This window comes from Schistocerca cancellata, chromosome 1 (genome assembly GCF_023864275.1).
Source record: "Schistocerca cancellata isolate TAMUIC-IGC-003103 chromosome 1, iqSchCanc2.1, whole genome shotgun sequence".
Classification (NCBI taxonomy): Eukaryota; Metazoa; Arthropoda; class Insecta; order Orthoptera; family Acrididae; genus Schistocerca; species Schistocerca cancellata.
Window position 1 is genome coordinate 481673318 of NC_064626.1, and position 20135 is coordinate 481693452.

Genomic DNA, 20135 nt, shown 5'->3' on the forward strand with positions numbered 1-20135 from the left:
ACAGAATGGGATGCATTGCATGAAGTAGATTATTTCCTAACGCTATACAAATTAGATTTCAAGTGGCAGTCAGCGAAAAAAGAGCTACAAACCGGAACAAGAAAACATGAAGAGCAGCACTACGAAATTTGTAAGCAGAAAATTAAACTATTATTTCCTGATGGAAAACAAGAAAGATATATAACTGTATACATAGTTCTCGGGCGAGACGTCGGATGTCATAGTGAAAACTCGACGATATTTCATCAGCGCAACTGACCGACATCTTCAGGTGGGACGAACACACTGCTAAGGCATGACTAGAGCCCCCTATTTATGCCAGTCTTAGGCAGGAAGTGCGCATGCGTGGAGGCGCCAAATTCGATGGCCAATAGCGACGATATCTTGAGCATTCTTCTGTAGCACGACATTTCAAAAGCTTCTATTCTCTTCTTATCTAAACTATTTGTCGTCCATGTTTCACTGCCATACACTGCTACACTCCATACAAATACTTTCAGAAAAGACTCCCTGACACTTAAGTCTATATTCGAAGTTGACAAATTTCTCTTCTTCAGAAACGCTTTCCTTGCCAAAGCCAATCTACATTTTATATTCTTTCTACTTCGACCATGATCAGTTGTTTTGCTACCCACATAGCAAAACTCATCTACTACTTTAAGTGTCTCATTTCCTAATCTAATTCCCTGAGCATCATCTGATTTAATTCGACTACATTCCGTTATCTTCGTTTTGCTTTTGTTGATCTTGATCTTATACCCCCTTTCGAGACACTGTCCTTTCTGTTCAACTGCTCTTCCAGATCCTGGGGGAATTCCGTTGAGATAAGCGACGTCGACAAACGGCAGATTATTATTACGCAGAGCCTGTGAACGAATATCCCGAAAAGGGCGAAGCTGGTCGAACGTTCATGTGCTACTCTCGTGAGGATCAACGGAAGGAGGTGGAAGGACAGTAAAAGGACCATCCGGCGCTAGATGGTTGGACGTCAACGACTCTTCAAAGAACGTGGGGTTCGGAGGCTTGTCTGCTATGTAAAGTAGGATAGGTGGTGATCTGTGGCATCTCTGCCGAAGGAGCACATTGCTGCTACACGCCAAGCGTTTCTGAGCACACAGTTCATCATTCATTGTTAAACATGGAGCTTCTCAGCAAACCACCGCCACGTGTTCATATGTTGACTCAACGACATCTCCAATTATGACTACAGTGGGCACGGGACCGTCGGGATTCGACAGTCAGTCACTGTAAACGTGTCGAATCTTCGGGTGGATCACAGTTTTGCTACGCTAGGTCGATGATGGTCGTCTCCACAAACGTCGTCATCGCGGTGAACTGTGGCTCGATACCTGCAGCGCGCCACGGACGCAGGCTGGTGGGAACACTGTTATGCTGTGGAGACATTCTCCTGAGCTTGCATGGAACCTGTAGTAGTAACCAAAGACACAGCAGCGAACCACCTGCTTCCCTTCATGCTTGATGTCTTCCCTGAAGGCCATGCCATCTTTCAGCAGTTTAATTGTTTGTGTCTCGGAGCCAGAACCGTGCTACAGTAATTTGGGGAGCACGTCGATATCTCGCGACCAAATTCACCTGATGCAAATCGTTGTTGTTGTTGTTGTCTTCAGTCCTGAGACTGGTTTGATGCAGCTCTCCATGCTACTCTATCCTGTGCAAGCTTCTTCATCTCCCAGTACCTACTGCAACCTACATCCTTCTGAATCTGCTTAGTGTATTCATCTCTTGGTCTCCCCCTACGATTTTTACCCTCCACACTGCCTTCCAATACTAAATTGGTGATCCCTTGATGCCTCAGAACATGTCCTACCAACCGATCCCTTCTTCTGGTCAAGTTGTGCCACAAACTTCTCTTCTCCCCAATCCTATTCAATACTTCCTCATTAGTTATGTGATCTACCCATCTAATCTTCAGCATTCTTCTGTAGCACCACATTTCAAAAGCTTCTATTCTCTTCTTGTCCAAACTATTTATCGTCCATGTTTCACTTCCATACATGGCTACACTCCATACAAATACTTTCAGAAATGACTTCCTGACACTTAAATCTATACTCGATGTTAACAAATTTCTCTTCTTCAGAAACGCTTTCCTTGCCATTGCCAGTCTACATTTAGAATTTGAAAGAGAGTATTCCAGTCAACATTGTCAAAAGCTTTCTCTAAGTCTACAAATGCTAGAAACGTAGGTTTGCCTTTCCGTAATCTTTCTTCTAAGATAAGTCGTAAGGTCAGTATTGCCTCACGTGTTCCAGTATTTCTACGGAATCCAAACTGATCTTCCCCGAGGTCGGCTTCTACTAGTTTTTCCATTCGTCTGTAAAGAATTCGTGTTAGTATTTTGCAGCTGTGGCTTATTAAACTGATTGTTCGGTAATTTTCACATCTGTCAACACCTGCTTTCTTTGGGATTGGAATGATTATATTATTCTTGAAGTCTGAGGGTATTTCGCCTGTTTCATACATCTTGCTCACCAGATGGTAGAGTTTTGTCAGGACTGGCTCTCCCAAGGCCGTCAGTAGTTCCAATGGAATTTTGTCTACTCCGGGGCCTTGTTTCGACTCAGGTCTTTCAGTGCTCTGTCAAACTCTTCACGCAGTATCGTATCTCCCATTTCATCTTCATCTACATCCTCTTCCATTTCCATAATATTGTCCTCAAGTACATCGCCCTTGTATAGACCCTCTATATACTGCTTCCACCTTTCTGCTTTCCCTTCTTTGCTTAGAACTGGGTTTCCATCTGAGCTCTTGATGTTTATACAAGTGGTTCTCTTATCTCCAAAGGTCTCTTTAATTTTCCTGTAGGCAGTATCTATCTTACCCCTAGTGAGATAAGCCTCTACATCCTTACATTTGTCCTCTAGCCATCCCTGCTTAGCCATTCTGCACTTCCTGTCAATCTCATTTTTGAGACGTTTGTATTCCTTTTTGCCTGCTTCATTTACTGCATTTTTATATTTTCTCCTTTCATCAATTAAATTCAATATTTCTTCTGTTACCCAAGGATTTCTACTAGCCCTCGTCTTTTTACCTACTTGATCCTCTGCTGCCTTCACTACTTCATCCTTCAAAGCTACCCATTCTTCTTCTACTGTATTCCTTTCCCCCATTCCTGTCAATTGTTCCCTAATGCTCTCCCTGAAACTCTGTACAAACTCTGGTTCTTTCAGTTTATCCAGGTCCCATCTCCTTAAATTCCCTCCTTTTTGCAGTTTCTTCAGTTTTAATCTACAGGTCACAACCAATAGATTGTGGTCAGAGTCCACATCTGCCCCTGGAAATGTCTTACAATTTAAAACCTGGTTCCTAAATCGCTGTCTTACCATTATATAATCTATCTGATACCTTCTAGTATCTCCAGGATTCTTCCAGGTATACAACCTTCTTTTATGATTCTTGAACCAAGTGTTGGCTATGATTAAGTTATGCTCTGTGCAAAATTCTACAAGGCGGCTTCCTCTTTCATTCCTTCCCCCCAATCCATATTCACCTACTATGTTTCCTTCTCTCCCTTTTCCTACTGACGAATTCCAGTCACCCATGACTATTAAATTTTCGTCTCCCTTCACTACCTGAATAATTTCTTTTATTTCATCATACATTTCTTCAATTTCTTCGTCATCTGCAGAGCTAGTTGGCATATAAACTTGTACTACTGTAGTAGGTGTGGGCTTCGTATCTATCTTGGCCACAATAATGCGTTCACTATGCTGTTTGTAGTAGCTTACCCCCATTCCTATTTTCCTATTCATTATTAAACCTACTCCTGCATTACCCCTATTTGACTTTGTGTTTATAACCCTGTAGTCACCTGACCAGAAGTCTTGTTCCTCCTGCCACCGAACTTCACTAATTCCCACTATATCTAATTTTAACCTATCCATTTCCCTTTTTAAATTTTCTAACCTACCTGCCCGATTAAGGGATCTGACATTCCACGCGCCGATCCGTAGAACGCCAGTTTTCTTTCTCCTGATTACGACATCCTCTTGAGTAGTCCCCGCCCGGAGATCCGAATGGGGGACTATTTTACCTCCGGAATATTTTACCCAAGAAGACGCCATCATCATTTAATCATACAGTAAAGCTGCATGCCCTCGGGAAAAATTACGGCCGTAGTTTCCCCTTGCTTTCAGCCGTTCGCAGTACCAGCACAGCATGGCCGTTTTGGTTATTGTTACAAGGCCAGATCAGTCAATCATCCAGACTGTTGCCCCTGCAACTACTGAAAAGGCTGCTGCCCCTCTTCAGGAACCACATGTTTGTCTGGCCTCTCAACAGATACCCCTCCGTTGTGGTTGTACCTACGGTACGGCTATCTGTATCGCTGAGGCACGCAAGCCTCCCCACCAACGGCAAGGTCCATGGTTCATGGGGGGGGGGGGGGGGGGGGGGATGCGTATGGAACGCATTCCGGTCGCTATCGGGTGGCATCACGGCGTACACAATCCAGCGGCCCGTTTTTTCCCCAATTTGCATGACCTGTGCGTAGACGTCTAACACCACAGACGTCCACGAACCTAGCAATGAACTGTCAGACCCTGATACACAGAATCAGTGACGTTTTTCATTCCAAAAAGACTCATCAGTGTAAACTCTAAACTTATACGAATCGATTCAAGCCTTGCACGAAGAGAGATAAGTGGGTAAAATGAAAACGATTTTTTTTTATTCAGCCATCTTTACCCGTTTTTGTGAGTTTTTTACACCCGTCTTTTCTATGTATGAGACTTGTGGAGATCTGTTCAAATTTTGTAAGAAGGTAGACAAATACGTTTAATTAATGGTCATCCTGTTGTTTTGTGAAAGTTTTATCCGTTGCCACTATAAAGGCAATACGGTTCGATACAGAATAAAAGAACCTATACGTAATCAGTCATCTCCCGAATTAACAAAAATCTACATTGCTTTCCAAGCTGTGGTGGTTTAATGTTAGAATTACGGTAGAGTAAAAATTGCTAACGAGAATGAGAAAATGCTCCTATCATAGCACAAGAAAGGCGAGTATGTCCTGGGCAGAGTAGGGATATAAAAGAAGGGAATAGGTTTTCGACTTACCTGGCAGCTTTAAAGACATTTAAACCAAAACATCTACATCTAACCTACATCGATACCCTACAAATCACATTAATCACGCTATGCCAACGATCAAGTATTTACGTCTCTGGATGAGGATGATGTCATACATCAAATGAGAAAGTTGATGGAATCTTATAAACTGTCGGTGGTAACAGTTAATATGGATAAAACAGAATATTTTGTTGTTGGAAGATGACGAGGTTAGGATTTAGATTTAGATTTTGGCCGGGTAATAAATGTGTAAGTTTTGAAATTTCTAGGTTCACTGATCGCTAAGAGTGGCCGGTGTGAAGTGGACATATTCTACAGGATAAGTCAAGCGATAGGAGCTATTTGATCACTAAATGTTATCTTTTGAAGTCGGCACATATAAAGACGAAAAAAAGGTGGCAGTGCAATGTGCTGTGGTTGAAAACATTCTGACATGTGGGATGCGGGTCATAGTCTTGGTCACTATACGAGAGACAAAAGGGAGCGGGGGAATTCAGGCTGTCGGAATGGACGAGTTAGGGCAGAGAAAGATACCGACCCGCTTTGATTGAGTAAGGAATGAATACATAAGAACGACAAAGAAGAAGATTTAATTGTTTGAAAGTAGTCACCGTATTAAGAAAAACCTAGTCAGTGACTAGCTGCTGCTAGCTATGCAAGAAGTATCAGATGATATCCAATCGCAGCATAAACTGATACTTCTATGCTTTCTCTTGATTTATACAAGGTGTCCCAGGAGGTATGGTCAATATTCGGGGATATGACAGAAATGATCATCTGAAGTAAGAAACTTCATATGGACAAATGTTCTATTCCGAATGGTTTCCGAAGTAGAATACATTTAATGCACATTGTTATCGGACGGATGGAAGATTAACGATAGCCGTACTGTTTGCTGAACTGGTGTTGATCAGGAAGAAGTAGCTTAGGGAGCCTGAGGGCAACGTGTAAATGAACTATAGCCAAAGTTTCGAAAGGAGTAGTCTGTCGGAAGAAGAGCGATAGGATAGACGCTTATGGCATGTGAACAGGCAACTGCTGATAAAGGGAACATTTGCTAAGGTAAAAGTGGTGTGTAACGGGAATAAGTGCAAATATTTTCATATGTGATACGTTAATATGTGATCATACCAGAGTGTTGGTTGTTTTTTCTCTACATCAACAGTCTTTCCACAAACACGTCACAAACTGTACGATCTGACATTTTCTGCACGGCCGTGACTAAACCGCTAAGTGGGCTACGCTTGTCAGTATAGACTAACCGTTTTGCGTCCACCGTCTGTACTTCAACACCTGACCTGCTGCCCAGGGAAAAATTAGCGTTAATGGATTGTTCTTGTCACATATACTGTAGGTACTAACCGACCTCAAAACATATCACTTGTAATAGCTATAGTTACTAGTCAGCAAATGACGTAAATACTGATGTAATGTTATTCAGTACATCGTCCCCAGTCTCTGTTATCAATGAAAAAATCTACACTTATACCCACAGACTGTTCGCTCACTCGTCAAAATCTATAGTTGACCTAAAACCACGAAGTTTCAAAAAGCAAGGTTTCACAATAAAAATAAAGGAAAAATCTGAAAATTTTGAAAATTGATTATATCAACCAAAGAAATTTCTTTTTAGTCATTCTCGGATGGCTTGTAATTCTTGGGACCGATATTTTGCCGGTATCGATAACTGGCAAAAATCGTAGAGGTTGTCGGCTCCTGTTATGGATGAACTGTCTACATACATAATTAAGTTTTTACGGAGCCGTCAATGTGCGATCCCTACTCTCACATATCCGGATTTTTATGGTCGTCAATACTTGTCCACACAGAGCTCGTAGCAACCAGCAGCGCATCACTGGGAAGTAAACAGCCAGCTTGATCCCGAGGAATTAATGTCACTGATTTTGTCTAGGTTTATTGAAAAGATTGTTACTGCGGCGTTTGCGTCTTCATATATTGCGACATGTTGAGCTCTTTGTGATCCTGTCCTTCAGTGTGGCATCGTAATTTCTCGCGGATACGCGATGCGCCACGTTGCGGGTTGTGGAGCTATAGTTATCGGGCTCGACTCAATTTAGAAGTAGCTGCATTTGATGGTGGGTTTGATTTAGGATATGTGATAGGTTATTTCAATAACACGCTTTACGAACATATTGAATCTCGTACATTCTGCTACAGATGCAATGTACAACCGCAACAGCTGCAGCAAGATTTGCGTGCATTCACAGTAATGTACCGAAATGTAAGAGATACAATAGCACAGATTACTTTCGCAGGGAAGACTTTTACCGATATTCTGAGGCGGAGAACACAGCAGTATACACTCCTGGAAATTGAAATAAGAACACCGTGAATTCATTGTCCCAGGAAGGGGAAACTTTATTGACACATTCCTGGGGTCAGATACATCACATGAACACACTGACAGAACCACAGGCACATAGACACAGGCAACAGAGCATGCACAATGTCGGCACTAGTACAGTGTATATCTACCTTTCGCAGCAATGCAGGCTGCTATTCTCCCATGGAGACGATCGTAGAGATGCTGGATGTAGTCCTGTGGAACGGCTTGCCATGCGATTTCCACCTGGCGCCTCAGTTGGACCAGCGTTCGTGCTGGACGTGCAGACCGCGTGAGACGACGCTTCATCCAGTCCCAAACATGCTCAATGGTGGACAGATCCGGAGATCTTGCTGGCCAGGGTAGTTGACTTACACCTTCTAGAGCACGTTGGGTGGCACGGGATACATGCGGACGTGCATTGTCCTGTTGGAACAGCAAGTTCCCTTGCCGGTCTAGGAATGGTAGAACGATGGGTTCGATGACGGTTTGGATGTACCGTGCACTATTCAGTGTCTCCTCGACGATCACCAGTGGTGTACGGCCAGTGTAGGAGATCGCTCCCCACACCATGATGCCGGGTGTTGGCCCTGTGTGCCTCGGTCGTATGCAGTCCTGATTGTGGCGCTCACCTGCACGGCGCTAAACACGCATACGACCATCATTGGCACCAAGGCAGAAGCGACTCTCATCGCTGAAGACGACACGTCTCCATTCGTCCCTCCATTCACGCCTGTCGCGACACCACTGGAGGCGGGCTGCACGATGTTGGGGCGTGAGCGGAAGACGGCCTAACGGTGTGCGGGACCGTAGCCCAGCTTCATGGAGACGGTTGCGAATGGTCCTCGCCGATACCCCAGGAGCAACAGTGTCCCTAATTTGCTGGGAAGTGGCGGTGCGGTCCCCTACGGCACTGCGTAGGATCCTACGGTCTTGGCGTGCATCCGTGCGTCGCTGCGGTCCGGTCCCAGGTCGACGGGCACGTGCACCTTCCGCCGACCACTGGCGACAACATCGATGTACTGTGGAGACCTCACGCCCCACGTGTTGAGCAATTCGGCGGTACGTCCACCCGGCCTCCCGCATGCCCACTATACGCCCTCGCTCAAAGTCCGTCAACTGCACATACGGTTCACGTCCACGCTGTCGCGGCATGCTACCAGTGTTAAAGAATGCGATGGAGCTCCGTATGCCACGGCAAACTGGCTGACACTGAAGGCGGCGGTGCACAAATGCTGCGCAGCTAGCGCCATTCGACGGCCAGCACCGCGGTTCCTGGTGTGTCCGCTGTGCCGTGCGTGTGATCATTGCTTGTACAGCCCTCTCGCAGTGTCCGGAGCAAGTATGGTGGGTCTGACACACCGGTGTCAATGTGTTCTTTTTTCCATTTCCAGGAGTGTATTTAGCCATTTGCGTCAGTAAACCATTTCTCCGTCATAGAACAAAACATCAAAAAATAATTAGTTAATTTAAAAGTAAGTGACGTGAATCATGATTCGGTTCAATAACCGTTTGAGAGTGCTGCTGCCTCAGCATATAAATTAGTTAAAATACAAAAACGCCGACGTCACTACACGTTTCTCAGGGCATGGATTCTTATTGCTATGGGTGGATACTTCGAAATATATAGTACCATCAACGTCAATGTTGTAAATTTGTTTTGGGCCATCAATGATACGACTGGTCAGCCACGAATTCCTCTTCTATGCCAATCGCTTGATCTCAGAGTAGCACTTGCACGCAGCGTCCTCAATTATTTGTTGATTATATTCCAATCTCTGTCTTCTGCAATTTTCATCCTCTACAGCTAGCTCCACTACCATGACAGTTACTCGCTGATGTCTTAACAAATGTGCTATCGTCCTGTCGCTTCTTCCTAACAATGTTTCCGACATGTACGTCTTCTCTCCGTTTGCATCTCATTTCAGATCTGTAGACTCTATCAAATTCTCAACGTTCTTCTGAAGCACTATGCATTAAACGCTTCGATTCTTTTTTTTTTCGGTTTTGCCACAGTCCACATGATTAACTTCCATATAATTCTGTACTCCAAACATATATTTTCACAATTTCGTATCTAAATTAATGCTCATGTTTGATACTTTTGGCCAGGAATATGGCGTTTGCTTTTTAAGTACTCCTTGCTTCGCACTTGTTAGTTTGCTTCCAAGGTAGCACAGTTTATGGCTGAACAAAAGTAGTATTTCTCGCTCGCTATCAAGCCCATACGCTGCCGTCACTTGTCTTCTGTTCCTTCCCCTACTACAGCGTTCCAGTCGCGTACGATTATTACATTTTCATATCCTTTTACAGATTGAATTATGCGTTCGGTATCCTCATATATATCTGCAAGATTTCTACTAATTTGTTTAGATGTTAACTATCTGGGATTTGGTTTAAACTTTGCAGTCTAAGGGTACTACCTTTGTTTAATTCTGACGTCGCCTTAAGGGGTAATTAATCCCTGAAATCTGCCAATTATTAGGCCTGAGTAGTTACACTGTCTGCATATAGACTTGGACTATGGTACTTGCCCTAGAGTAACGAAGGGGGGCAGCAAGTAATTTACGTAATTTTGGCCTCACTCTTGTCCACCGCGTGCGCAAAGTCTACCATTCAAGACGATTTACATTAATCAAAATCTTGATATTTTAATGCGCAACAGGCAAGTCCGTATGATACGGTTCGACCACAGGGAGATGTAGTGCACGTCACATAAACGCCCATTACACTTGAAATCCTATTAAACGTTATTTTGAATCTAATAGGACTTTATTTCTATATCTTTCGGGGAAACGACTATAAGATGTGGGAGTGTACGGCAAGGGAAAGCTATTCTGATTAAAACTGGTGATTTATTTTAATGATCAACAACTCACTTGAAACACATCAACTGATATCACACCAACGGTAAAATTTTACACTCATTTACTTGCATGACGACCATGCTTAAATAAAATATCTGGGGGAAACCATTGTGAATGACTTCAGAGATAAGGACATGAAAACTGGGTGATCGCACAAAGAGGAGAATAATACTGCACTGGCATTAGAACAATGACACGCACCATAGTGACTAGAAGAGACAGTCCATTTTCCATCACCATACACGCTTAACTATAGAGTAACTGACGTCGATTTCAGACTCTTCCAACCAAAATTAATAAATTCTGCTATTAACATTATATTGGAAAAATGTTGTAACAATTGGTATTCATTCTGCGTAGAATCGTTTGTACCATTCAGTGGCGAAGTCCGTGCTCACAATATTTTCACTTTTTCTACACAGTGGTTTGGCTGCACAAAGGTTCCTGTGCCATACCCAGAGTAACAGCTTGAAATATTGCGAGGAAATTCACGTAAATACACACGAAGACTAAGCAGTAGCAAACTCAACTTTACTTTTAGACAAGGCCCATCACACAAACTCGTCAGTTTTCTTATGCTGCAAAAAATTAATTTATATCAGCATCGTTATGGTCACAAACTGAAGAAAACATTACTTTTGAATAAATTAGGAAAAAATTTCAATCAAAGAAACACTTGTGCTGGTGGAAGATGGTCGGTATTGATATGAACAAAGGAAGAACTCAGGTTGTAACACCTATTTTCGACCTATTTTGTATCTGTATTTCTATGTCAATTTGAAGTACTGCTTATGTAGAGTATTGTGTCTGTCATGGAAATTCTTTGACTATGTACACATATTTCAGTTATGTGAATTTCTTGGACGATGTTGTTTAATCTGTGCTTGTGGATTCAAATAACTACTGGAATGATTGTTATATAATATACTGTAAATTACTTGGTCCATAGTTAGGGAACGTAGGGTTGACTGTAAAAGATGTGAGGAAGGCCTGCAGCTACGGAAGTAGCCTGGTGGAGTGGAAAAGGTGTGGCTGGCGCGCAAGTGGCAACTCGTCCTTTGTGACTGGTGAGGAGCCTGGTCTGAGCAGTGCTGTTGTTAACCTGGCTCATATTCTTGGAGTTTTGAGGCCAGAGGAGCTTAAGAGCAGTATTTATGGGCCTCGAATGCTGAATTTGGTGATAATTTTATCATGGTATGGTTTCTGGCCCTGCAAAAATATAATTCCAAAGCCAAGAAGATCTGTAACAGAGTGAGGCCAACAGTACTGCCATTACTGCATCGCCTCCATGTTAACAGCCACTGCAAATTACGCCTCCAGTGGCACCAGAGTTCCACTACATTGTTTATGTTTGGCACTCTGTAAATGGACCAGGTCTTCGTGAAATCTGATTGATTTTGATAATAATAGTGGTGTTGCTAACAAATTCTATCTTACACCCACAATTTTCTCAAATCGCAAACCTGGACAGAAATCCTGTCCTAGTGAATTTAATTCCGGTTGTCCTAATTTATTATGAAAAGACTTATTCGGCAGCTGTAAAAATAGTTGTGATTGCTTTCTAATGGGTGGTGTTATAGTGTTTAAAGTTCAGTTTAATAGTTTGAGAAATACTCCACTTCCAGCGCATTTTTAAACCAATCTGCAGGCATTTTCTTAAATAATTTGCCTTACTTGAAAAGCTGTCTGAAAATAGTAAAGTTGTTACTTAAAAGAACAATAATATTGATCTGAGGTGAAAAGGATTATTAATTGTTGCATTATGCTCATTGATAAGAATTACGAAGTCTTATCAGTGTTCATTTAATGAGAAAGTGTTTGAACTTGATTTTAATGTTGTGTTGGCATTTGCACAGCCAACTATATTTTGAGTACGTGAAAGGACTGCTTATCAAAGCACATTTGTTATTTAAAGAGTTATAATTTGTTGTGATTTACTTAATTAATAATTATTGATGAGAATACTTACCATTTCTCATACATACTTGTTTTGTTAATCAGCATGGTTCTTCAATCCATGAAAGTTAGTAAATAAAGCAAAGCAAAGGCTCCCTAAGAGCCAGTGCATTTACATTTGCATTCTGTTTAATCCCTTCAAACTGAGCTTAAGAAAGAAATATTTACTGTGTTAGCTATTCTATTGCTAGCTGGTTAATGCACGTGCATACAGACCCTGTACTAATCAATGCTGTAATAGAGTGTGATCATTAATAGATCCCATGATTTAAGTAAGAATCATTTCATGCTCTTCCATGTTTAGTACTGTTGTTAGTTTCATGTGTGTTGGTGACTGGTTCTATAAGATGCTGCATTTAGTTCGTTCAAGGTACGTATTGTTGAGAGGCATATGTTACTGTTTGCTGTCTCATTGATCGTTTGTTTGTCTAACTTCCCAGTTAATAGTACATTTATCTGCAAGGTTAGGTTACTGTGTTGTAGTGTGAACAGATATAAAGGAAGAGATTAGTGTGTGTGTCAAGAAAGGTTAGGTCAGCCTTAGCACTGCCTTCTGCTTTATTAATTTGGTTGACACAAGAATGTCTAATTAGGGTGGCGACCGATATTAATACATAATACTACAACTTGCTTTTGTGGTGGGAGAACGTCTGTTCCTGATCCATCTGTTTACTGTTGGTGACACTCTGCTGGAGTGTTTTGGAAACGAATCCCAGTCTGATTGTTCTGTTCCCATTAGGTTTTCTCACGGTCACAACTTCCTCAAAAATTCCTCGCAGAGGTTTAACATTAGCATCGATTGCCGTTTAAGGTGGTCGGTGTTACCGTTACAAGGTTCAAACACCACTCGCTGAAATTAATATGAAAATATACGATAACAAATATTCCTGAGCTTTTAGTGAAACTAATGAAACTCTTTCCTACAAAAGACAGCTATCTGCCCTCAGTAAGCAAAACGGAGATCGTACCAAAGCATGTTCCATTAAAATCTGCAGCTGGTACGCGATTAGAGACCACATAAACCTTATTTAAAGTAAATCAGCATCTCCCACGATCTATCCACTGCTGGATATAGGTCGAGCAACAGCAAAAATGAATGAGTTCATCAGTAAAACTGTCACGTCACGCACCTGTGAAGTAGTGCCGATTATTTACGATTATCTACCATCAATCGTTTCAGAAGACAGTCATTGATAATATTCAATACTCTGAAGTGAGCTTTATTAATAATGTTCTGTCCACTCTTGGAAAAGAGCTGCCTAGTATGTTATCGACTTATCGCACATCTTTCTAGGAATAATATTGTAATGGATTGAAGCTTATGTTTACATATTGCATAATATCTTTCATGCTTAATGTCCGAAAGAACAGACACCATGCGGAATCTGCAAGTGGGATACACGTTATGTAAATTGAATGGGGAGGGGGAAGAAAGGGAAGGGACTGTTGATGTCAGCTGCACCAGGACTTCGTGCAGCATCAGCGCCGACGAGTCAAGAGCGTGTGCCGCACCGAGATTCGAACCAGGGATCTCCTGCTTACTAGACAGCCGCGTTACCCACTGCACCGCCCGAACACAGCGTTTATCACAACTGCGCGGACTATCTCGGCACGCCTCTCACCCGACCCACACTCCAACCTAACACCAACGGACATCTCCGAAAGAACAGAACCCACGCATTCATATAACTAAATGGCCTCGATGTGCAATAGATCCATCACATTCAGTGAGCATGCACAATTACGTCCGACTTCCTGCGAGAGTGTCCAAGTAGCCAGCATGGAGGACAAGGACAAGGATATATTTTCAATCGTCTCCGTTGATGCCGCACGAATTCGTGATGCATTTGATATCGAGAGTCCATTTCCTTCCCTTTCTACCCAATTCTCCTTCAATTTTCATAATATGTTCCACGAGTACCTTTTGCTGGAGTATCACAGTATGTTCAGACTTACCTGCTGAAAGGAGTCATGATGGCACCCCAGGTTGGATGCTGCAAGTTGGTACAGAGACCGTCGAAGCGGCGGTACTTGCCGGGCCTGCACTCCACGTTGGACAGGAATGGTGGACACACCTCGCGGATCAGCGTCTTGGATGTGTCGATCAGTGGCAGACCCTTCTCGATCTCTTCGTAGCTCAGACCGTATCTGCACATAAATTCGTACATGTGGCTTCAGTCACTAAGTTGATGAAGTTGGATAACTATCTGTTCATGCAATATAAAGCACAGCACTTATCACTAAAAAAAATTCTTAATGTTTTATGCACAGACGAGCACCTGAATTAGAGATAATTGTTGTGTTGGAGAGCGTAGTTCAGGTCCCTCAGGGAGTAACATAGTCAAACATGTCACGTGACTGAAAAGCGGTCAGATCTTGTCAAGGCTATTGTTTTGACATTAGAACCCAGTACGGGCAAGAAGTGAGATATAGCAGAGTAGACTGGTGCCACATTGTGGGTAGCTGGACAGGAGGCGGCCCATTTCCCTCGCAAGGAGGCACGGAGTGCTGTTCCAGGCAAACACAGTCAGAAGCCACTAACTTCTTGTAATGCCTCTACAGATTCTTAAAATTGCATCAGTTTTCGCTTTTGGCTGTATTTGTATTGTGGTATTACAATTTTAGCCTGTACGCCATTGCCAAACATCTACAAAGATACAAAAATGTTATATACTCTACTGGCCACTAAAATTGCTACACTACGAAGATGACGTGCTACAGACGCGAAATTTAACCGACAAGAAGAAGATGCTGTGATATGCAAATGATTAGCGTTTCAGAGCATTCACACCTACTACGTGCTGACACGAGGAAAGTTTCCAACCGATTTCTCATACACAAACAGCAGTTGAACGGAGTTGCTTGGTGAAACGTTGTTGTGGTGCCTCGTGTAAGGAGGAGAAATGCGTGCCATCACGTTTCCGACTTTAATAAGGTCGGATTGTAGCCTATCACGATTGCGGTTTATCGTATCGCGACATTGCTGCTCGCGTTGGTAGAGATCCAATGACTGTTGGCAGAATATGGAATCGGTGGGTTCAAGAGGGTAATACGGAATGCCGTGCTGGATCCCAACGGCCTCGTATCACTAGCAGTCGAGATGACAGGCATCTTATACGCATGGCTGTAACGGATCGTACAGCCACGACTCGATCCCTGAGTCAATAGATAGGGACGTTTGCAAGACAACAACCATCTGCACGAACAGTTCGACGACGTTTGCAGCAGCGTGGATTATCAGCTCGGAGACCATGGCTGCGGTTACCCCTGACGCTGCATCACGGACAGGAGCGCCTGCGATGGTGTACTCATCGACGAACCTGGGTACACGAATGGCAAAACGTCCTTTTTCGGATGAATTCAGGTTCTGTTTACAGCATCATGATGGTCGCATCCGTGTTTGGCGACATCACGGTGAACGCACATTGGAAGCGTGTATTCGTCATCGCCATACTGGCGTATCACCCGGGGTGATGGTATGGGGTGCCATTGGTTACGCGTCTCGGCCACCTCTTGTTCGCATTGACGGCACTTTGAACAGTGGACGTTACATTTCAGTTGTGTTACGACCCGTGGCTCTACCCCTCATTCGATCCCTGCGAAACATTACATTTCATCAGGATAATGCACGACCGCATGTTGCAGGTCCTGTACGGGCCTTTCTGGATACAGAAAATGGTCGACTGCTGCCCTGGCCAGCACATTCTCCAGATCTCTCACCAGTTGAAAACGTCTGGTCAATGGTGGCCGAGCAACTGGCTCGTCACAATACGCCAGTCACTATTCTTGATGAACTGTGGTATCATGTTGAAGCTGCATGGGCAGTTGTACCTGTACACGCCATCCAAGCTCTGTTTGACTCAATGCCCAGGCGTATCAAGGCCGTTATTACGGCCAGAGGTGGTTGTTCTGGGTTCTGATTTCTCAGGATCTATGCACCCAAATTACGTGAAAATGTAATCACATTTCAGTTCTAGTGTAATATATTTGTCCAATGAATACCCGTATATTATCTGCATTTCTTCTTGGTATAGCAATTTTAATGGCCACTAGTGTATGAATGCAGTATCTGTTCCCTAAAGAACAGATACAATTGATGACCGTGCAGCTTCTCTAGAATGAAATGATGATTAAATCGACACCCTAGCTGGAAACAGGCGTTGATATACATCATTGGGGAGTTGCTGAAAATGTGTGCCCCGACCGGGACTCGAAACCGGGTTCTCCTGCTTTCAGTAGTGATGTGGACATGTTGGGAATGTAGGTCTCACGGGGAGGGTGCAAGGGTCCCTGCAGCCGCACTATCCTCTGTGCCCTCGGTCGCTCAGATGGATAGAGATTCTTCCATGTAAGCAGAAGGTCCCGGGTTCGAGTCCCTGTCCGGGCACACATTTACAACATGTCCCCAGTGATGTATATCATCGCCTGTTTGCATCTAGGGTGTCGATTAATTATCATTTCATACAAAAATATTTCGCGTTTAGCTGTTTCTTAAGAGCAATAATGGGACCACAACCTAACCAAGAAAACATCCGCGTACCGTAACATTATTCCTCTGCACTTCACAGTTGAAGACAGGTAACGCTCTGCAGGCATTTGCCAAGCCCAAATTTCCACAGAATTTCCAGAGGATATACCATGATTCGTCATTCCATATCACTCGTTTCCAGTTATACACTGTCCAACAGCGATGCATTTTACACCATCTCAAGTGTCACTTAGAATTGGCTGCAGAAATGTGTGGCTTATGAAGAGCTGCTCGACCTTTGCACGGCGTTATTTTTCACTTCTTTCGCACAGTCGTCGTTCTATCTGGACTGCTTATAGCACTTTGAAACTCTCGACTGTTCTCTTCAGCTAATCTCGTGCGATTTTAACAATTACCCGCTGCAGTGCTCGATAATCCCAGTCCGCCAGCACACGAGGTCTGCTTGGTCTTGGTTTATCTGTGATTCTTCCTTCGCATTTACACTTCACGTTTGCATCACCAACATTCGACTTGGGCTGCTTGAAATGTCCCTGACGGATTTATCAGGTGACATCCGAGGATTAGTTCGCGTTCTAAGCCACGGAGTTATCCTGACAGATCCATTCCGCTCTACTCTTCTCGACTGGAAACTCCTCGCCTCGTTTTTACACAACATTTTTTGACGTTCTTTTTTTGTCGTTGCATTATGTCTTTGTAGATATTTGGCAACGGCACATAGGCGGAAATTGCAGAAGGACAGTAAAGACAGTTACACGAAACGCATTCGCAGTTGCGAATATGGACAACCATAAGTGGAGTAATGTAATGGCGACAATGGAAATTAGTGTCGGGCTGGGACTCGAAACCTGGTTTCTCGCTTATCGCAAGCGGTCGCCTTGCCATCAGGCTATCCGAGCAAGACTCGCGGCCATACCCAAAGTTCCATATCTCGTCAACAATGTGTCCACAATCTGCTCTCATACAATCATCATGTGTGTTCCCTCGTACAGTACTGCAGGTTGTAGACGCGTGGTTGACGATGTATGGAATTATAGGTCTGGCCGTGAATCATGCTCGGATAGCCTGATGGCAAGGCGACCGCTAACGATAAGCGGGAAATACGGGTATGAGTACCGGTCCTGCACAAATATTCATCGTCGCCACTCCATTATACAGCTGGTGCTTGTCAATATTCGCAACTGCGAATTCATTTCATGTATTTCATAACGACTGTAGTTGCCGCAGAGCCTCTTCCTTCGGACATGTATGCGTGTACGAAGGAACGTTGCATCGTGTTTCTGAACAACACACGCACTGCAGTATCGTAAAGACAGCTACAGTGAACGCGGGAAGTGATGTTTAAAGAGTCAGCAGCCTTGGCAACAAAAGGTATATGACACGGGTTACACTTGAATCACCGGAGGAGGTCTCCCGGTCCTATGAAATGCAGTACAGTTTGGTACTCGCTGAGGGTCCAGTATGACCGTTCCTCACTAGCGTCTTCTAATCAAACTGCGGTCTACGGAGTATCGCCTCAGTTGTGAGACTGGATTCGTGATTTCCTGTCAGAAAGGTCACAGTTCGTAGTAATAGACGGAAAGTCATCGAGTAAAACAGGAGTAATATCCGGCGTTCCCCCAAGGAAGTGTTATAGGCCCTCTATTGTTCCTGATCTATATTAACGACATAGGAGGCAATCTGAGTAGCCGACTTAGATTGTTTGCAGATGATGCTGTCATTTACCGTCTTGTAAAGTCATCAGATGATCAAAACGACTTGCAAAATGATTTAGATATCAGTATGGCGCGAAAAGTGGCAATTGACCCTAAATAAAGAAAAGTGCGAAGTTATTCACATGAGTGCTAAAAGAAATCAGCTAAATTTCGATTATGCGATAAGTCACCCAAATCTGAGGTCTGTAAATTCAACTAAATACTTCGGGATTACACTTACAAATAACCTAAATTGGAACGATCACATAGATAATATTAACGGTAGAGTAAACCAAAGACCGCGATTCATTGGCAGAACACTTAAAAGGTGCAACAGGTCTACCAAAGAGACTGCTTACACTACCCTTGTCCGCCCTATTATGGAGTACTGCTGTGCGGTGTGGGATCCGCATGATATCGAAAAAGTACAAAGAAGGGCAGCTCGTTTTGTATTATCGCGAAATAGGGGAGATAAGGTCACAGAGATGATACGTGAATTGGAGTGGCAATCATTAAAACAAAGGCGATTTTCGTTGCGACGGGATCTTCTCAAGAAATTTCAATCACCGGTTTTCTCCTCCGATTGCGAAAACATTCTGTTGGCACCCACCTACATAGGGAGAAATGATCATCACGATAAAATAAGAGAAATCTGGGTTCGCACAGAAAAATTTAAGTGCTCGTTTTTCCCGCGTGCCGTTCGAGAGTAGAATGGTAAAGAGACAGCATGGAGGTAGTTCATTGTACCCTCTGCCAGACACTTTATTCTGAATAGCAGAGTAATCACGTAGATGTAGTTGTAGATAAGTACGTCGAAGAGACAGTTAATTTTGATTGACTACTGGGCATCATCCAGACTGGTGGTGCAGGTATTATAAAACGAAATAAGCGTCCTGGTATGTTCTCAAGCGTCCTTCATTTACACACGACACAGAATCATCTAATGGATCATGTCCATGCGTCTTTACCTCCATCAAGTCAATGCACCACACCATAACTCCGCAAATATGTCACAGTGTTTCGAAGATCAGTTCACGTACGTGTGGACACAAGACCATCCGATCGCATCCTTTTGAGCACATCTGGGTAGACACTATTGAAGGAAGTGTGCGCATGTTGGACCCCGTTCCAACCCATATCCATGGGTTGTCGGTGAAGTGTGGGAGGTCACACGCCAGAACGGAAAAAATGGATATCTCGTGAATTTCACATCGTGTTGCCGCCATCGTCAAGATGAAATGGGGTGCTACACCCTACTTTCTGATGTATCTGGTTCAATTATAAGGTGGTCAATAATTTTGTTTGTCTTAGGCTACGATATTACGTGTTCATTTGCACCGAGTTTAGCTAGAAAACTGTCATTTTAGTGAGTGTATAGTGTTCTCTATTAAGTATTTTTTAAAGTATTGTTTTATGCCTTTATTAAAGACGTTTCCTGTGTCGCTAAACCGGATGTTGGTTCCCTCAATAACCAAAACATAGAGTCTATTTGGTCTTTCATTCTCCCTATTTCTTGTTAATTGGCTAAGGTTATTTTACGTGGATAACTGTATGAAGACTGTAATTAATGCTCCATATTCTGCCATCTATAATTAGTTGTGGTATATGAGTGGGATGTGTTACACGCTTTGTAGCAGTAGTAATTTTTAAACATTCGGCCACTTTAGCCCACTTCATGTTTAACTGAGTGTTGTACG

The 20135-nt window shown here is 43.3% G+C and overlaps 1 protein-coding gene across 1 annotated transcript in view; it reads right to left on the reverse strand.

The window, feature by feature from the left end:
- Positions 1-20135, reverse strand: part of LOC126161692 (peroxidase-like) — a 289458-nt gene that overhangs the window by 80541 nt on the left and 188782 nt on the right. Inside the window, exon 5 of the mRNA XM_049917712.1 lies at positions 14215-14406. Coding sequence (XP_049773669.1) covers positions 14215-14406 — 192 coding nt within the window. The remainder of the gene's footprint in view (positions 1-14214; positions 14407-20135) is intronic.